This window comes from Eptesicus fuscus, chromosome 13 (assembly GCF_027574615.1).
Source record: "Eptesicus fuscus isolate TK198812 chromosome 13, DD_ASM_mEF_20220401, whole genome shotgun sequence".
NCBI classification, from domain to species: Eukaryota; Metazoa; Chordata; class Mammalia; order Chiroptera; family Vespertilionidae; genus Eptesicus; species Eptesicus fuscus.
Genome location: NC_072485.1, coordinates 10,137,950 through 10,153,716, shown reverse-complemented (window position 1 = coordinate 10,153,716; position 15,767 = coordinate 10,137,950). Strand labels below are relative to the sequence as shown.

The following is a 15,767-nucleotide window of genomic DNA, read 5'->3' as shown; positions in this document are numbered from 1 at the left end:
TATTCTAATGAAAAAATAAATTTAACAAGTAGCCTAGATCACAGCAAGAAACTGGTGATCCACGTGTCAAAATATGTTTGCTTTTAATAGTAAAACAGTAGTATTATAGCTAGTAATATTTAATTTAGATATTTTCTGCATTTTGCCTGCACACACACACACACACACACACACACACACACACACTGAATGTTTTAGTAACTCTGGGTTATTATTCTCTTAAGAAACTAAAGTAATATTCCCATCAGTATTTTTTGTAAATAAATTGATAACTTTTAAAGACTAATCGGCATTTTTTTATTAGTACTTCTTCCAAAACCATATCTATAAAATAAATCGGTTATGTTGAGTTTATTTTGGGTCAAGCAATTAAACATGTGCTTACAAAAAGCAGTGACTTCTTTAGGCCTTCCTGTGCTCCTCTGTCTTCAGTTTTAACATCCTCCATATTTCATCAATTGCTTTCTTAATTAACTTCTCCTTAGCACTTACCACACTCTCACACTATACCAGGTACATATCGGTTTCACGTTTGTCTTCTTGCCTTGAATGCAAAACCGTAAGGCAAGGGACCATTGGCTGTGTTGACTGAACCCCTGGAACCTAGAGCAGTGTCTAACATGGAGTAGGTCATCCAGATATATATGCTAAGTGAATGAATGAATGAGATGCAGGAGGATTCTCCCAAGAGAGAAATTTAACTAGATAACCTGCAAATAACCAACTTTAGCTATTTAATTTAGAACTATATCAATTAAAAACAATATTAATAATAAATAATAACATTGTGTGCTGATGATGTGCTATCCAATTTCTACATTTCTATTCACTTAATGTTCAAAGGTTGTGTAGGTATGTGCTACCAATAGAGGAACCAAAAGCATGGGAAAATTCAATACTTTGCCCAAGAAAGAATGGTTAAAATACTATCAGACATTCTGAGTCCAGAGTCTGAGCCATTAGTCTCTATAGTATCCCACCAAACAGAATCATCTGAAAAGAAAAAGTGTTAGATAAGAAAATATTTATTTCTAGTGAAAAATATTTCCACTCCTAATAGCAGAGCTGCTTCTCAGAAACAAAGAGCTCCGGGGACATAGCAGATCTGCAGATGGGGACAGGGATCAAAATGGTTCTACTCCTCCAAATGCTATAGATTGAATGTATGTGTTCCTCCAATACTCAGATGTTGAAAACCTAAGGCCCATGGTGACAGTATTAGGAGTTGAGGTCTTTGGCAGTTGAATTGATCATGAGGGCAAAAGCCTCATGAATGGGATTCACACTCTTAAAACAGAGGTTCCAAAGAGCTGTCTCACCCTTTCTGCCATGTGAGGTCATGGTAAGAAGTCAGGAGTCTGCAACCCAGAAAAGGGCCTTCACCACAATCCACCCATGCTGGCACCTGGTCTTGTGCTTCCAGATGCAGAACTGTGCGAAATAGTCCTCTTGTTGCTAAGCCACCCAGGCTGTGGCATTTGGTTACAGGACCGTGCATGGACTAAGACACCAAAGATGAGTTACTTTCCAGATCACACTTGCTCATGAATGAGAGATTCATTATTAAGTGAGTTTAAGTAAATGCATACTTTCTCTTTACTTTCTTATTCTCTAGACTCCACTGTCTTCCTGGCCTAGCCTCATCCAGTGTTGGTGAAAGAAATTTTCCCACGATATACACCCTGATGCAATCCAAAGTTAAGCAATAAGATTATTTGAAGAAAAGATAAAGACTTGCATAGGAATGAGCAGTTGGTATTTACTGATATGTGTACAAGCCTGCTTAAAAGGAGGTGGACCATGCTTTTGGTTTCAAATTGCACTCCAAGGCTAAGAGAGAAAAGCCATGGCCGGTGAGTTGTGAGATTATTTTTATTGCTCTTCTTGTGTTTTGTTGTTTTTTTCTTTATTATTATTTTCTAAAAGGATACATCTTGGGGAAAATTTTTGAAAGTGGCTGGCTTTGGGGGAAGCCATAATTAGGTTCTGTGAATGTTTATGGTAACTAGGTGAACAGAACTGAGGGAGAGAGAAGAAAGAGGAGGGAGTAGAAAGGGAAGTAGAGAAGGGGCCCCAAACCCTTAACTGAGTTATCTGACAAAGGGTGCAGGATGCCCATGAGATGGGTACCAGCAGCTGCTGTCCCCAAGGGAAATAGGCCCTCACTGCTTCCTTCTTTTATTATGCAGAGGTGAATAGACAGGAGTCACCCATAGTAAATCTCAGACTTCAGGCACTCAGTGAGCACACTGGGCCCCACTGAGGGAAGAGTGGGTAGCTCAGGATGACTGAACTGCACGGGGAGGGACATTTTGTGGATTAAATCTAAAGGAGGCTATTCCCTGTTGCTGACTTGAGAGGAAACCGAGGCTGTTTAGTGACTTGGGGAATCCCTTGTGCTTCAAACAGACAAAGAACTGAAAGAGAAGAGGAAGGTTTTTGTCCAATCAGTGACTGAGGGCATGATAAATGTCTTGTTGGATCACCTATTTGATAAAAGAGTGCTGAACCTGGAGGAGATGGAGAAAATAAGAAAGGAACATGCCACAGCTATGGATAAGGCCCGAGCTTTGATTGACTCAGTCATTCGGAAAGGGCCCTTGGCAAGCCAAACATTTATCATTCTCATTTGTGAAAAGGACCACCACGTTGCAGAGAACATGGGGCTGTCCCCAGGTAAGGTCTACAACCTGACTAAAGTCCACGCAGGCCCCGTGTCTTTGCACCCACATAGGATGTCTTCATTGTTCATGTTAGTTTGCAGACAACTTCTTTACGTCTGGCTTCAGGGCCCCATTTCTAAGTCAGTGGCACTATTGTATATGCCCTGTGTCCTTACTCTTTATTCTTATTCCTCTAGTCTCAGACTCATTCTTTGAATTAAAAATCACTTCCCATCCTGAGTATGTGGCAGCTCAGTTGTTGAAGTTTATGAGAACAGTCTGATAAATTTCATACCATTTCTCTAGTCCTCCTGGCAAAGCACTTTACTTATTTATTTAGTTAGTTAGCTAGTTAGTTAACTACTTAGCTAGTTACTTAAGTCTAGGAATCTCTAGAAACTTATATAGTTATCTAATGACAGGAAGACTTAAGGTCTGTCATGGAGTAGTTTTTTGATTTATCTCCAAAAGTTTGCTCTCCAGAAAGAATAAAATATTTCAATGATGGTGAAGCACTCTGAGAATAAATTCAATGCTGACAGAAAAGCTAGGGTTTTCTATGTGGATTCTTTCATTTAATTGCCCTCTTGCATTTTCTTTTGCATGATGTTGTCCACTAGCATGGAACTAGGCTGTAGACCATTGTGTAAGGCCTGACCTCTACATCACATCCTCCTGAGGCCCTGATACAATACAGACAGGCATCTGACCTGCCCCTTCTCTCCATAGTCCCTAAGTCCCCCACACTGCCGAGATGGGAGCTCTGGCAACTCTCAACCACTGGTCTCTTTTATTCTTCCCAAATCCAACCATAGGGAAATTTGTTCTTTGAAAGCAAGACATCTTCTTATCTGGGAGGAGGGGAAGCCTATGCCTGGCTTACTGACATACAAAGTTCATCTCTGGGTAACTTCTTGTTTTCCTTTTACTTTTATTTTTTATATATTTTTTTTCTTTTTTATTGATTAAGGTATTACCAATGTGTGATTATTTTCCCATTGATCCCCCAACCCCTCCAATCCGGCCCTCACTCTCACCCTCTGTTTTCTGCCTCCATTGGTTATGCTTATATGCATGAATACAAGTCTCTGTTTTCCTTTTAATACCTTTTTTTTTCTATTTAACACTCCCCCAAATTAAAGACATTCAATAACTAACAATACGGGTTCAGAATAATTGTGTAGTAGCCAAAGTTTCTTCTCCCTTGCTCCATTCCTTTCAGGTCATAGTCCCTGAGTTCCAGAGGCACTTGGACAAACCACTATAATGAAGCTAACACCTGGAGTCCCCTAGCTGCTTGGCAGCTGATGCCTCCTCAGGCAGGCTGTCATGCCTTTGTCTGTCTCTCATCTACTGGGCAATTGTTTTCCGGGCCACATAATGTGGTAATTAGATGACTTATTTGAATATTTGAATGACTCAAATGGGAGAGATCTTTCTGAAAAAAAAAAAAAAAAGTCTTGACATGTACACTCCTGCCACCACAAGGCCTCCTCCAGAAAACGTTCTTGAACTTATTAATGGTTAGTCAGTCCAGCAGTCTGGATGGGAAGGGCGGGACAAGCTGTAGTCTGTGGCCTGGGGCTCAGCATTTTGAGGGACAGCCTATGGCTCTCCCTCATTCAGAGCAGGCAAATGGACCATATTTTTCTATTAAAATATTGTCTTCAATAGTTGTTATGGGATGAAAAATCAGGGTATTTCACATTTGTTAGGTCATGCCAATTCTTAGAATTTCTGGATTAAATTTCTAAGGTGTTTATTGTTATACAAATATCTTTATAAAAACTTTAAGAAACTTAAATTTAATTTTTGTACTTGAAATTGACAAGCATAATGAAGTGTGTTTTCAGAGGATGCATTGATGTCGATATTAAAATTTACATCCTATGGTTTCATGTGATATATCCTACAGTTCCTCCAGAAAAGACTGGGCAAGCTGAGTCAGCAGAAACTACAGATACCCTCAAGCTTTGTCTTCCTGAAGATTTCGTGAAAGAGTGTAAAGAAAGGGTTGGAGAGGTACTGTGTTCTACCAATAAAATATAAAAACAGAGAGAAACAATTGCTTTCACTAAGTACAGGATTTCCTAAAGCACTAATTACAGAGTGGTAGGGTGGGGACAGTGACAATCTTTTTCATAGCTGCTTTGAGGAAGGAATAACTCATAGAGCCTCACACAGATTCCCATTTTCTTTCAACCCCATGATTAAATACAGATCTCTCTCTTCATTTATTTGTTCTATCTATTTGAGACTTATTACAATTAAGCTATAGCTGTAAATCAAAATATTTAGTAATTATTTTCATACTAGTTTTAAAGCCTAGGCACAAAGCATGGCTTAAAATATAATTAAAGCCTGAAATCCATTTTATCTCGATGTGCTAATAATAATACTGAAATAATGATGTTACCAAAGCCAGAGCATCTTTGAAGTATTTGTTTTTAGCTGGAGTCAATAGGAAATGTCTCCTGCTTTTTATGAAATTTGATCTGAACCTTGAACACTGAGAATGATTTGTGGAGGTGGAGAAGAGGGAGGAGAAAGTTATGGTTGGAATTGCTCTAGTCTCTTCAAGATTCTTTCGTAACTATCCCAAATATGTTCTAGGTCCACTTCTGGGCTCTTGGAAAATAAATTACATTATTTTATTTCTCAGTCTACTTTTATTTTTATATAATCTGAAAGTGCAAAATCACTTTCAATTCTCACTTCCTTCTTATGTCAGTTCAATCTCTTACAAAGAAAAATGCAGGGTCACTGGTATAAGAGAGGGGACACTGCAGATCCATGAGCCTGTAACAAAGCAACAGAGATTAGCATATGAAGGTTTAAAAGAGATTTAGGTAAATCAAACTCACTCTATATCCATTTCCTACAGATCTATCCAATAAAGGAGAAAACGGGCCGCACTCGCCTGGCTCTCATCATATGCAATATAGAGTTTGATCATCTTCAGCCCAGGCAGGGGGCTGAACTTGACATCACAGGGATGGAAAAGTTGCTTGTGAGCCTCGGCTACAGTGTGATTGTGGAAGAGAACCTCACAGCCAAGGTAAGGGCTCCTCACCCACCCAAACAAGCACATATTCAACACACACCCTCCTGCTACCAAATTAACTTTATAATGATAGCCAGATACTTTACCAACCTTAGGCCACGTATCTCTCTCTGTGTGTGCACGTGCATGTGAGTATGTGTGTTTATAAAATGAAATTATTAGATAGGGGAAATCTCTGTCTCTTTTGAGCTCCAAATATCCTCAATTCCATAAAACTAGACAAAAAGTGACTGGCATGCATACCCACATAATTCTTATTTCCAAAGTGAGGTGATTGTATTCAGACCCAATATTCCCAGAAAATTCTACATTGTGATGAATGTTCAAAGACATGTACCCACCATATAAATACTGAGTCCTGACTTGGTCTCAGGTCCTATTTTTAGCACTGAGGATAGATCTGTGAATGAGACAGAACATTCCAAGTTCAAATTGATTTAGGTTTACTGGTGGGGGCAATCATATGAAAAGCAAAACAGAATATTTCAGAGATATGATGTGCCTTATGTCTCTCTATAAGAGTGAAAATAAAGGTAAAAGTTAAGGGGAAAAAGAAAAGACAACATAACAGCGAATTGGATAATTGCTTTGATGGAATGGTCAGGAAAAGCCTTGTCAGGAGACGGTATGGGACCTGACAGATGACTGCCAGTAACAAGACAGGTCTGGGAACATGTGAATGTAATACATTCCAAGAGGGATCACTACCATGAAAAGTCTGAACTACATATGAAACTGGCCCATGAAATATACAAAAAGACCAGTGTAAGGAGAGCTGAGAGAGGACGGCAGGAGGGAGTACACATATGTCAGAAGGTTGATTTTATTATAAGTACAGTGGGAAGGGTTGTTGAAGGGAAGTGGTATGATACATATATGATGCATGGCTCCTATTAAGTAATCAGATAAAAGACAGAGATAGAAAGAAAAGGTATGTAAGTGACAATAAACAAATGTGAAATACATCAAGAGGGCAGCTCATATAATGTTAGCAGGAGCAGGTCCTTGAACCCCCAGCTCTATTGTCAGAAGACAAAGAAAACTGTCATTAAGCACCGCTACCTGAAGCACAGTGACTGGAACATTGCAGATGTTTCTTATCCTGCTCAGGACAAATAGGCGGTCAGATTGGGGGTAAAGCTTGTCCTTTTAGAGTAAGGTCCCGTGGCCTTTTTCAGGAGATGGAGTCAGTGCTGGTGACATTTGCTGCCCGCCCAGAGCACAGCACCTCAGATAGTACATTCCTGGTGTTCATGTCGCATGGCCTCCTGGATAGACTCTGTGGGACTTGGCATAGCGATGAAAACCCAGATGTGCTACCTTATGACACCATCTTTCGGATATTCAACAATCGCAACTGCCCCAGTCTCAAGGACAAACCTAAGGTCATCATTGTCCAGGCCTGCAGAGGTGGTGAGTTCTGACAGGGAAAATCCAAAGAACATGAGGGGTTTGCAGGGGATTGTGATGTATGTTTTGCTTTTAGGGGAAACAACCCTAGACCCCATTCAGTGCAAATAAAGTGAAATGATTTCTTGGGAAAGTCCACGGGGTGTTGGTATCATGAGAGATTGTTTTCTCTTCTAAGAGAAATATACCTATTCAATTTAACCCAAGATACGTGGTGAAGGAGATCTTCAGAATCCCCAAATCAAAGTTGAACACAAGTATTGAAACCTTCTCAGAAGATCATGTTAATGACAGCCTTACTGGTAACTGTCTCACAGGCATTTTGACATTCTCTGGCTTGAGAAGAATTCCCTTGGAAAGTGGGGCTGTTCTATAGGAGCAGCAGCCTTTTCCCCTGTGTGTTATTGAAAGGGAAGTGAGTAGGGAGATGTGGGCACTTGGGATTGCTGTCAACATTTCCTTTGTTTTTTCTGACTTCCAATGGCCTCCTAGAGTTTTGGAGCAGTGTTTGGAAGAAAAAGCAGAAATAGCCTAGCTAAAAAGATGGTAACCAGACTCTGAAATTATGCAGATAAGGTTTTAAGTCCTTTGTCTTCCAGTTTCCTGATATCATCACTATTTGCTGGTAAGATGCTGCCACTAACAGTAGGCACGTTGTTCAAAGACACTAGAGAGAGGCCAAGCTATGTGTGTGGAGCAAGGGTTTAGTGTGTGAATGAGTGAGTGTGAGTGTGTGTGTGTGTGTGTGTGTGTGTGTGTGTGTGTGAAATTGGTGAGAATAAACATTTAAAAAGAATGAGGTAGACGATTGTGACAGCCATACTGAGGGAGGCACACAGTTTGCACAAAATTAATGTCTCTACAGAAAACCGCGGGGAATTGTGGGTCAATGACTCTCCAGCAGCCGTGATGGACAGCTCTTCACAGTCAGCTGAGAGCCTGGAGGACGATGCTGTTTCCAAAGCTCACGTGGAGAAGGACTTCATTGCTTTCTGCTCCTCAACCCCACGTAGGTCTTCCAGTTACAGACAGGGTTTGTGGGCCTGTGGCTGCCTCAGGATGATGCTAGATTATTGAGACAGGCTCCCTGCAGCAGGGACATAAGACACATTGTGAGGCCACATAGTAAGAGTCAGTTCCAAGAATATAAAGCAATCGTTAATGCAATCTTGGTGAGTTATCCCTTTAGTTAAATGCCAGTTTTTATATATATTTTTTCTCCTCTTTTTGGAAAATTAGTTAATGTAGAGATGTGTTTCCCTAAACATGTCAAGTTAATTCCAAAGCTATGCTTAAAAACACAAATGTACATAAAACAAATGTGTGATAAAAGAAAACATTCAAGGGCACAGCCCAAGGCTGACCACCTCTTATCTTCCTAGATAACCTATCCTGGAGAGACCCTAGTAGAGGTTCTCTCTTCATCGCACAGCTAATCAGATGCTTCCAACAGTATTCTTGGCACTATCACCTCGAGCAAGTATTTTGGAAGGTAAACATTTTTCCTTTTTTCTTCTGCCTTTTCTAATCGTGTGTGTGTGTGTGTGTGTGTGTGTGCAGGAAGACTTTACTATCATTATTTCATCTGACAATGACAGGCTTTGTCAGGCAAACAAAAGTAGAGTAGTACCAGGTTTCCATTATCCAGGGGTTGACATCTGATTTAGGAAAAGTAGATGTCACCCCAAAATTGCATGAGAACGAAATAGTACAAAATAATGTAACATGAAGCTTATTTGTTATGGGCTATACATTTTTTTTTAAAGTTAAAGAATATGGAAAGTATTTTGAGTTGATTTTTATGGCTTACGTTATTGAATAATATAAATTGGGTGTTATTGTTATTGGTAATTATTGCTATCCCGTGACACTGGTATAAATGACGTATTGTGTCATAAGGCTACTCAGGGCCATTTTGTGAGAGAGATGGATACTAAACAAGTAGGCCAACAAACACATGTGTCCTTACAGATTGTGAGAGGCTCCATAACAAAAGACCTAGGGCATGTGAAAGAAAGGGAGAAGGGATTCTTTGAATGGTTTGGTCCAGAAAGGAAGACCAAATTCCTTTGCCACCTCAGGAAATTCCTTATTCCCCGCTCCCTCCTAATTTGTTTTTCTCCATGGTTCTGACCACCACTCATTCGGCATATATTCTGTTTGCTTTTACCTGTTCTTACTCACTTGAATACAAGCTTCATGAAGGCAGAAATTTGCTCAACACCTCAAAATGCTAGCACAAAGGAATTAATATTCATTCAATAAATCAATGCATGAATATCAATACATGTCTCCCATTAGGATATTAAGAAGATACAGCAGAAGGGCTGTTTTTTAATTTTTATTATTTTTTAAAAGTATATTTTTATTTATTTTGAAGAGAAAGGGAGAGCGGAGAGAAAGACAGAAATACCAATGATGAGAGAGGATCCTTTAGTCCACAGGCCCACACTCTAACTGCTGAGCCAAACCAGCTCGGGCTGTATGATCGTTTTTAAATTAAAAACTGTAGAGAACAGTAGCCCTATGGGCAAAGAGGAACACACCTTTAGTAAACAGGAGAAGATTGCATTGTAATGTGAGTTAGGGTCTCCATGAATGAGAACTTTGGAAATTAAGTCCTGTTGGATGAGTAGCATTTAGACATTTTACTTCTAAAGGCATTGCTAGGAGAAGTCTAGAAATAGTGTGATCAGCGGGGAGACATCCTCATCCCCACCACTTGCTGGTGAGCGAGGGTGTGTTGCAATATCCTGAGAAAAAGAATTTTCTGAGACTCACATGGGAAGGTGATACATTATAGAAAACTTCATTTCTGTGCAGTTATACCCCTGAGTTCCCAAGGTCCCATTTCCCTTTGTCCTGCCAAGAAAGAAGTACCATTTTGTTTTCAGCAGATCTGAAATCAAAGCCAGTGTCCAGAGTTTCTGTTCCATGTCTCCACAGTCAAATAGAGCAACAAGCTAGCTTAGTTTGTGTTTCCAGTTATAGTCCATTACGTGTGAGGACCACATGGCTGTGGGCCTTGTAGCTACGGAGACAACAGGGGCAGGAACAAAGCCAGAGGAGCATGTGAGCCAAGAGAGCCACACAAGAGAGTGAGCTTCTTTATCAGCGGGTTTATGTATTCCCAAATTTGTGCGGATGTGCAATGGCCCTGCCTATTCTAGCCAAATCCATTGCTCCCCAGGCTTGACTGACAGGCTCTTTTCCTTGTAAACCCATCTCCTTGTGCATGGATTCATCTCCCATTTGGTAGCTCCCTTCCCCCAGTGGTCTGCAGGGAATGGGCCTGTGAAATTGCAGGTTCCTGGTGAAGCTGCCCAAATAACATGCCTTAAGAGCCTTGTCTCTCCCCTCTGCTCCTGTTCTATTGTTAATAACTAGCCAATTGCAATGGTATTAATAGAATCTCATTTATCAGTCCATGACAAAACACTTCAGAGGTCAGCTTGTTGGTTAGGATGTGAAAGTTGTTGTGTTCAGGTTTTAGTAATAATAGTTGAGTTTGTGCCTTATTGAATTCAGGATTCACCGTGGATGTTGAAGGTAGAGCATATTTGAGATCCAGTTCTCATGAATTGACTCCAGGAGATCAGTTAAGCTCTGTAGAGCTGAAACCCAAAATAGAAACCTGAATTTTGAATGGCTTTGGGTTAGGCATGAGGTGCTTATTTGGAGATTAAGAGTCTATTCTGACTTGGGGAGCTACTTCTAAACAGTAGGGTAACAGTGACAGAGAGTTAGAATATGAGCCAGAATTTTTTTGGCTCATGGTGCAAAATGTTTTCTGAGAGTGGATAAGAGTTGTGTTTCATCTAGAACCTCTTTTTTTTTAAAAGGTACAACTTTCATTTGAAAAGCCAGATGTTAGAGCCCAGATGCCCACCATAGAACGAGTATCCATGTCAAGATATTTCTACCTCTTTCCTGGCAATTGAAAATAGTAAGTATCAAAGCTTTTGACATGTATAATAAATGGTGATGAGGTTCAATGGCTAATGACAGCCAATTGCTTTGGTATTAAAATTAATGTTTCTTATTGGTGTAGTTTAGAGACTAGATGTTATTTTTTTCTCTACTCATAAGAATCTGGATCCTCCTTATTCGATATTCAGTTAGTCAGCCAATCAAGGAGATAAGACATACCAAGACAGGGAGTAATAAACAATCAAGGACACAGGGTAGTAATTAATGAAAAAAATTTACTCTTGCTTTCATTATTACTTAATAGTTCTCTCTTTCTTAGCACGCGTGCGCGCGCACACACACACACACACAAACACACACACACACACACACCAGACACTGAGTTACCAAACATTGCCACAGATCCTGAAAAGCAAAACCAAAACAAAACAAAACAAAAACAAAAACAGAAAATAGAGGAGATGACTGTGAAGGAAACAGAACATTGGTCCTTTAAGTGCAGATATCACATTACTGACCTTGAGCTCCTATTACCAAGATAGTATAAAATATACCCTGGACTGTAATTCTTGTGTTGATGCAGATTCTGACTCTCTGTTCTCACAATGTAGATTGCAGAGTGTGCTCTCAAATCCTTAATTACTGCTCTGAAACCCTTTCAAACACCCATGTCAACACTAACACACATTTATTGTTTTTGGTAAATATATTTTAGAATGGGTCGAAGGAATTTAGATCCAGCTATTACTGTACTCACGCATAACAGCTTAATATCACACTGTATTGTAAGTATATTGTCAATCTCTCTTTCAACAGCATTAATAAAATTATACATTATAGTAAAGTTTATCTCATTACTTTAAATCTTGCTTTTCCTTCTGAAAGCTCATACTCTAGTAAGTGGAGACAGACTATAAATACACAAACAAGTAAATATATGTGAGAGTGATAACAACTAAGAAGAAAAATAAATGAGGTTAAAATGATGAAAAGGATGGGTGTTGTACTATAATCCTATCTAATAAAAGAGTAATATGCAAATTGACTGTCACTCCAAGACACAAGATGGCTGCCCCAATGTGGATACAAGATGGCCACCACAAGATGGCTGGCAGGGGAAGGCAGTTGTGGGCAACCAGGCCTGCAGGGGAGGGCAGTTGGGGGGACCAGGCTGGCAAGGGAGGGTAGTTAGGGGTGACCAGGAAGGCAGGGGAGGGCAGTCAGGGGCAATCGGGCAGTTAGGCATCGATCAGGCTGGCAGGGGAGTGGTTAGGGGGTGATCAGGCTGGCAGGAGGAAGTGGTTAAGGGCAATCAAGCAGAGGCAGGTGAGCGGTTGGGAGCCAGCTGTCCTGGATTGTGAGAGGGATGTTTAGGCCCCATCCCACCGGGGTCCCAGATTGGAGAGGGTGCAGGCTGGGTTGAGGGACACCCTTCCCCTCCATGCATGAATTTCATGCACTGGGCCTCTAGTAGATAGATAATTCAAGAAACCTCCCATGAAGTGATAAAATAAATTAGAACAGGGTGTGGGCAGAGTGGGCTAGTGAACCTTGTGATTCTCTGCAGAACAGTGTTCTAGCACCCCTGGGACTAGCAAGTACAAATACCCTGAGGCTGAAATGTGCTTCACATCTTTAAAGAACTGCCAAAAGGCAGCACACTGGGGGAAATGGCAGAGACACATTCAGAAAATGGTGAAAAGTCTGGTCACATGGGCTTTGGTGATCACATGGTAACTGTTCTAAAATTGTCATCCTGAGTGAGAGAGCAAACCCTTTGAGTTCTTGTGAACAGAGAAATGAGAACGAATTAAATTTTACAAACATCACCCTGTGAACTTTTGGTGATGATAAGGGTCACAGAAGTCAAAGGAAGTGGCAAAAGCACATGGAAGAGGATGAAAGGGGAAAGATGGTAAGGGACAGATTGAAGGCTTCTGGGAATTACTATCCCCACCTTCTGTATTTTGTCTCTTGTGTTATTTTTGTTTGTTTGTTTGTTTTTCTTCTTCTTCTTCAGGGAATTACAGGCAGTCCTGCCCTTCTTTACCAACTTCTAGAAGCAACTCTACCAGTATGCCACACTTTTTTAACCATTTGTATTAAAATAAAAATGAAAACACATAAACTGTGTCTTTGGGTCCTTTAATAGAGACTAGAATTTCAATGAAAATGGTGGCTGAATGGAAATGAAGTGGAGTAAGCTAACTGCATTTTCTAGCTTAGGACTCATATAATACGTGCATTTCCCTGAGTGAAGAGAGCTGGCAGTGACTTTCCCTCAGCAGTGGGGTGAAAGGAGATGGTGCCTAGATGGAAAACAAGAACTGTAAATTGGTCAGCTCCTCAGTTGTATACTCCTCAAACCCACAGTCTAGTATGGTTCAGAGAAGTTTTCTAATTTATTATTTAACCAACATTATAGATTCAGATACTATTTTTCATCACTAAACCATGATTTAGGCAAATTATTCCCTTATATCTTTCTATCAGTTAATTCCCATTCTTGTTATTTTCTTTCCAGATGATTGCGTATTTCCAAACTTCTGGAAAATTTTATTTTTAACAAGCTCTTGGATATTGTCTAAAATAACTTGGCATTTGGTTCAAAATGGGACGATCTTACTGTATTTGTATAGAAATACAAATATCATCAGATAAAAAATGGAAAGAGAATGGAGAGTGTTGGCAATGGGGGAGAGAATATTAAAATTTCTGGAAAGGTGAATATTGGTAGAGTAATTTTGGCACCATGTCTATCAGAACTACTAAGTAAGGATATGTACTACTTCTGTTATATACACATAGAATATTGAGTAAATATTTGAGTACATTGCTGAAATTAATTTAAATAAGATGCTCTAGGTTCCATATCTAACCATAATCATTAATATTTATTAACTTAATTGTTAATAATAATATTTAACATTATTAAAATAATATTAATTCTATATTTTGATTCTTTGATTTGTAAAGAATTTTATATATAAGAAATCAATTTAACCATTACAGCAACCCTATAATGTAATTACTATCAATATCTCCTTTTGATCTATAATAAAACAAAAGAATACTGAATTTAAATGATTTGCCAAAAGTCACTCAGTTAGTAGATGGATACACCATGATTTGAACTCAATTTGACTTTCTCTAGAATCTGAGTTATTGACCACTGTTGAGCATTGTCTTTGCAAAGCCATGAAAAATAGAAATTGTGAGTTCTGAATTGTAGGGTTTAAATGAATTTTGAATTTTAATGTTCAACTTATACTACAAAGATTCATAATGTTTATATTTCTGTACTTAGCTGTTTGTGTAGAAACATGAGACACATCACAAAGATCCAAAAACACATATTATAGAGAATTCATTCTACTACTGAGAGATAATATTAAAAATCCAATAACATAAAGGTTTTCACACATCACCACACAGTTGGAAAAAACACTCACATATGAAGGGGCAGGGCCAGCCAGGGGGAAGGGCTGTAGAGGGGTTTGGCTGACCGCCCCTCCCTAGATCAGGGTGAGAGAGGCTCATCAGGGGTGGAGCCTTCTGGGAGGAGGGGCCACAGGAGGTTGGCTGGCCTGCCCCACCCCCCGATCGGGCTGGTTCACTGGCCGCAGTGGGCATCATAACGACTGGTTGTTCTGGTCATTAAAATGTTCCTGGTTGCTGGCGTTTTATATATACTAGAGGCCTGGTGCACAAAATTTGTGCACGGGAGGTGGGTGTCCCTTAGCCCAGCCTGCACCCTCTCCAATCTGGAATCCTTCATGGGCAGTCGGACATCCCTTTCACAATCCAGGACTGCTGGCTCCCAACCACTCACCTGCCTACCTGCCTGCCTGATAGGCCCTAACCATTTCTGCCTGCCAGCCTGATTACCCCCTAACCCAGTGATGGGCAACCTTTTGAGTTTGATGTGTCAAACTTCGCCAAAAAACTGAGCATAACTCGGGTAGTGTGTCACTTTGAGGAAAAAAACTAACTCCAAGACTCTAGTCACAAATGTTTCATCCTCAGGAGCAGCAAATGTTTCATCCTTGGCATGTGGCTGCCTCAGCGGCCATGTGTCATCAGAAATGGCTACACGTGTCAGTGCTGACACACGTGTCATAGGTTCACCATCACTGCCCTAACCACTCTCCCGGCAGCCTGATCTTTGCCTAACTACTCTCCTGCCAGCCCAATTGCCCCTAACTGCCCTCCCCTGCTGGCCTGGTCACCCCTAACTGCCCTCCCTTGCCAGCCTAGTCACCCCTCACTCCCATCTCCTGTTGGCCTGGTTGCCCCTAACTGCCCTCTTCTGCAGGCCTGGTTTTCCCTAACTACCTTCCCCTGCCATCCTGGAAACCCCTAACTGCCCTCCCCTGCAGGCCTGGTCACCTCTAACTGCCCTCCCCTGCTGGCCTGGTTCCCCCCAATTTCCCTCCCCTGCAGGCCTGGTCCCCCCCAACTGCCCTCATCTATAGGCCTGGTCACCCCAACTTCCCTCCCCTGCAGGCCTTGTTCCTCAAAACTGTCCTCCCCTAGAGTCCTGGTCCCCCCCACTGCCCTCCCCTACTGTCCCGGTCACCCTTAACTGCCCTCCCTTGTCAGCCCAGTCACCCCTAACTGCCATCCCCTGCTGGTCTAATTGTCCCCAACTGCCCTCCCTTGTAGGCCTGGAACTTCCCAACTGCCCTCCCTAGCTGGCA

The 15,767-nt window shown here is 40.9% G+C and overlaps 1 protein-coding gene across 1 annotated transcript; it reads left to right on the top strand.

Moving 5' to 3' along the window:
• The first annotated feature begins 2,462 nt into the window (after nt 1-2,462).
• Nucleotides 2,463-13,150, top strand: LOC114227918 (caspase-1-like). Its single transcript, XM_054725011.1, has 8 exons — nt 2,463-2,676; nt 4,519-4,685; nt 5,548-5,721; nt 6,906-7,140; nt 8,003-8,146; nt 8,520-8,629; nt 10,980-11,083; nt 13,088-13,150. The coding sequence occupies exons 1-7, from the start codon at nt 2,463-2,465 to the stop codon at nt 11,076-11,078; spliced, it is 1,143 nt and encodes a 380-aa protein (XP_054580986.1). The 3' UTR covers nt 11,079-11,083; nt 13,088-13,150.
• Nucleotides 13,151-15,767: the final 2,617 nt, after the last annotated feature.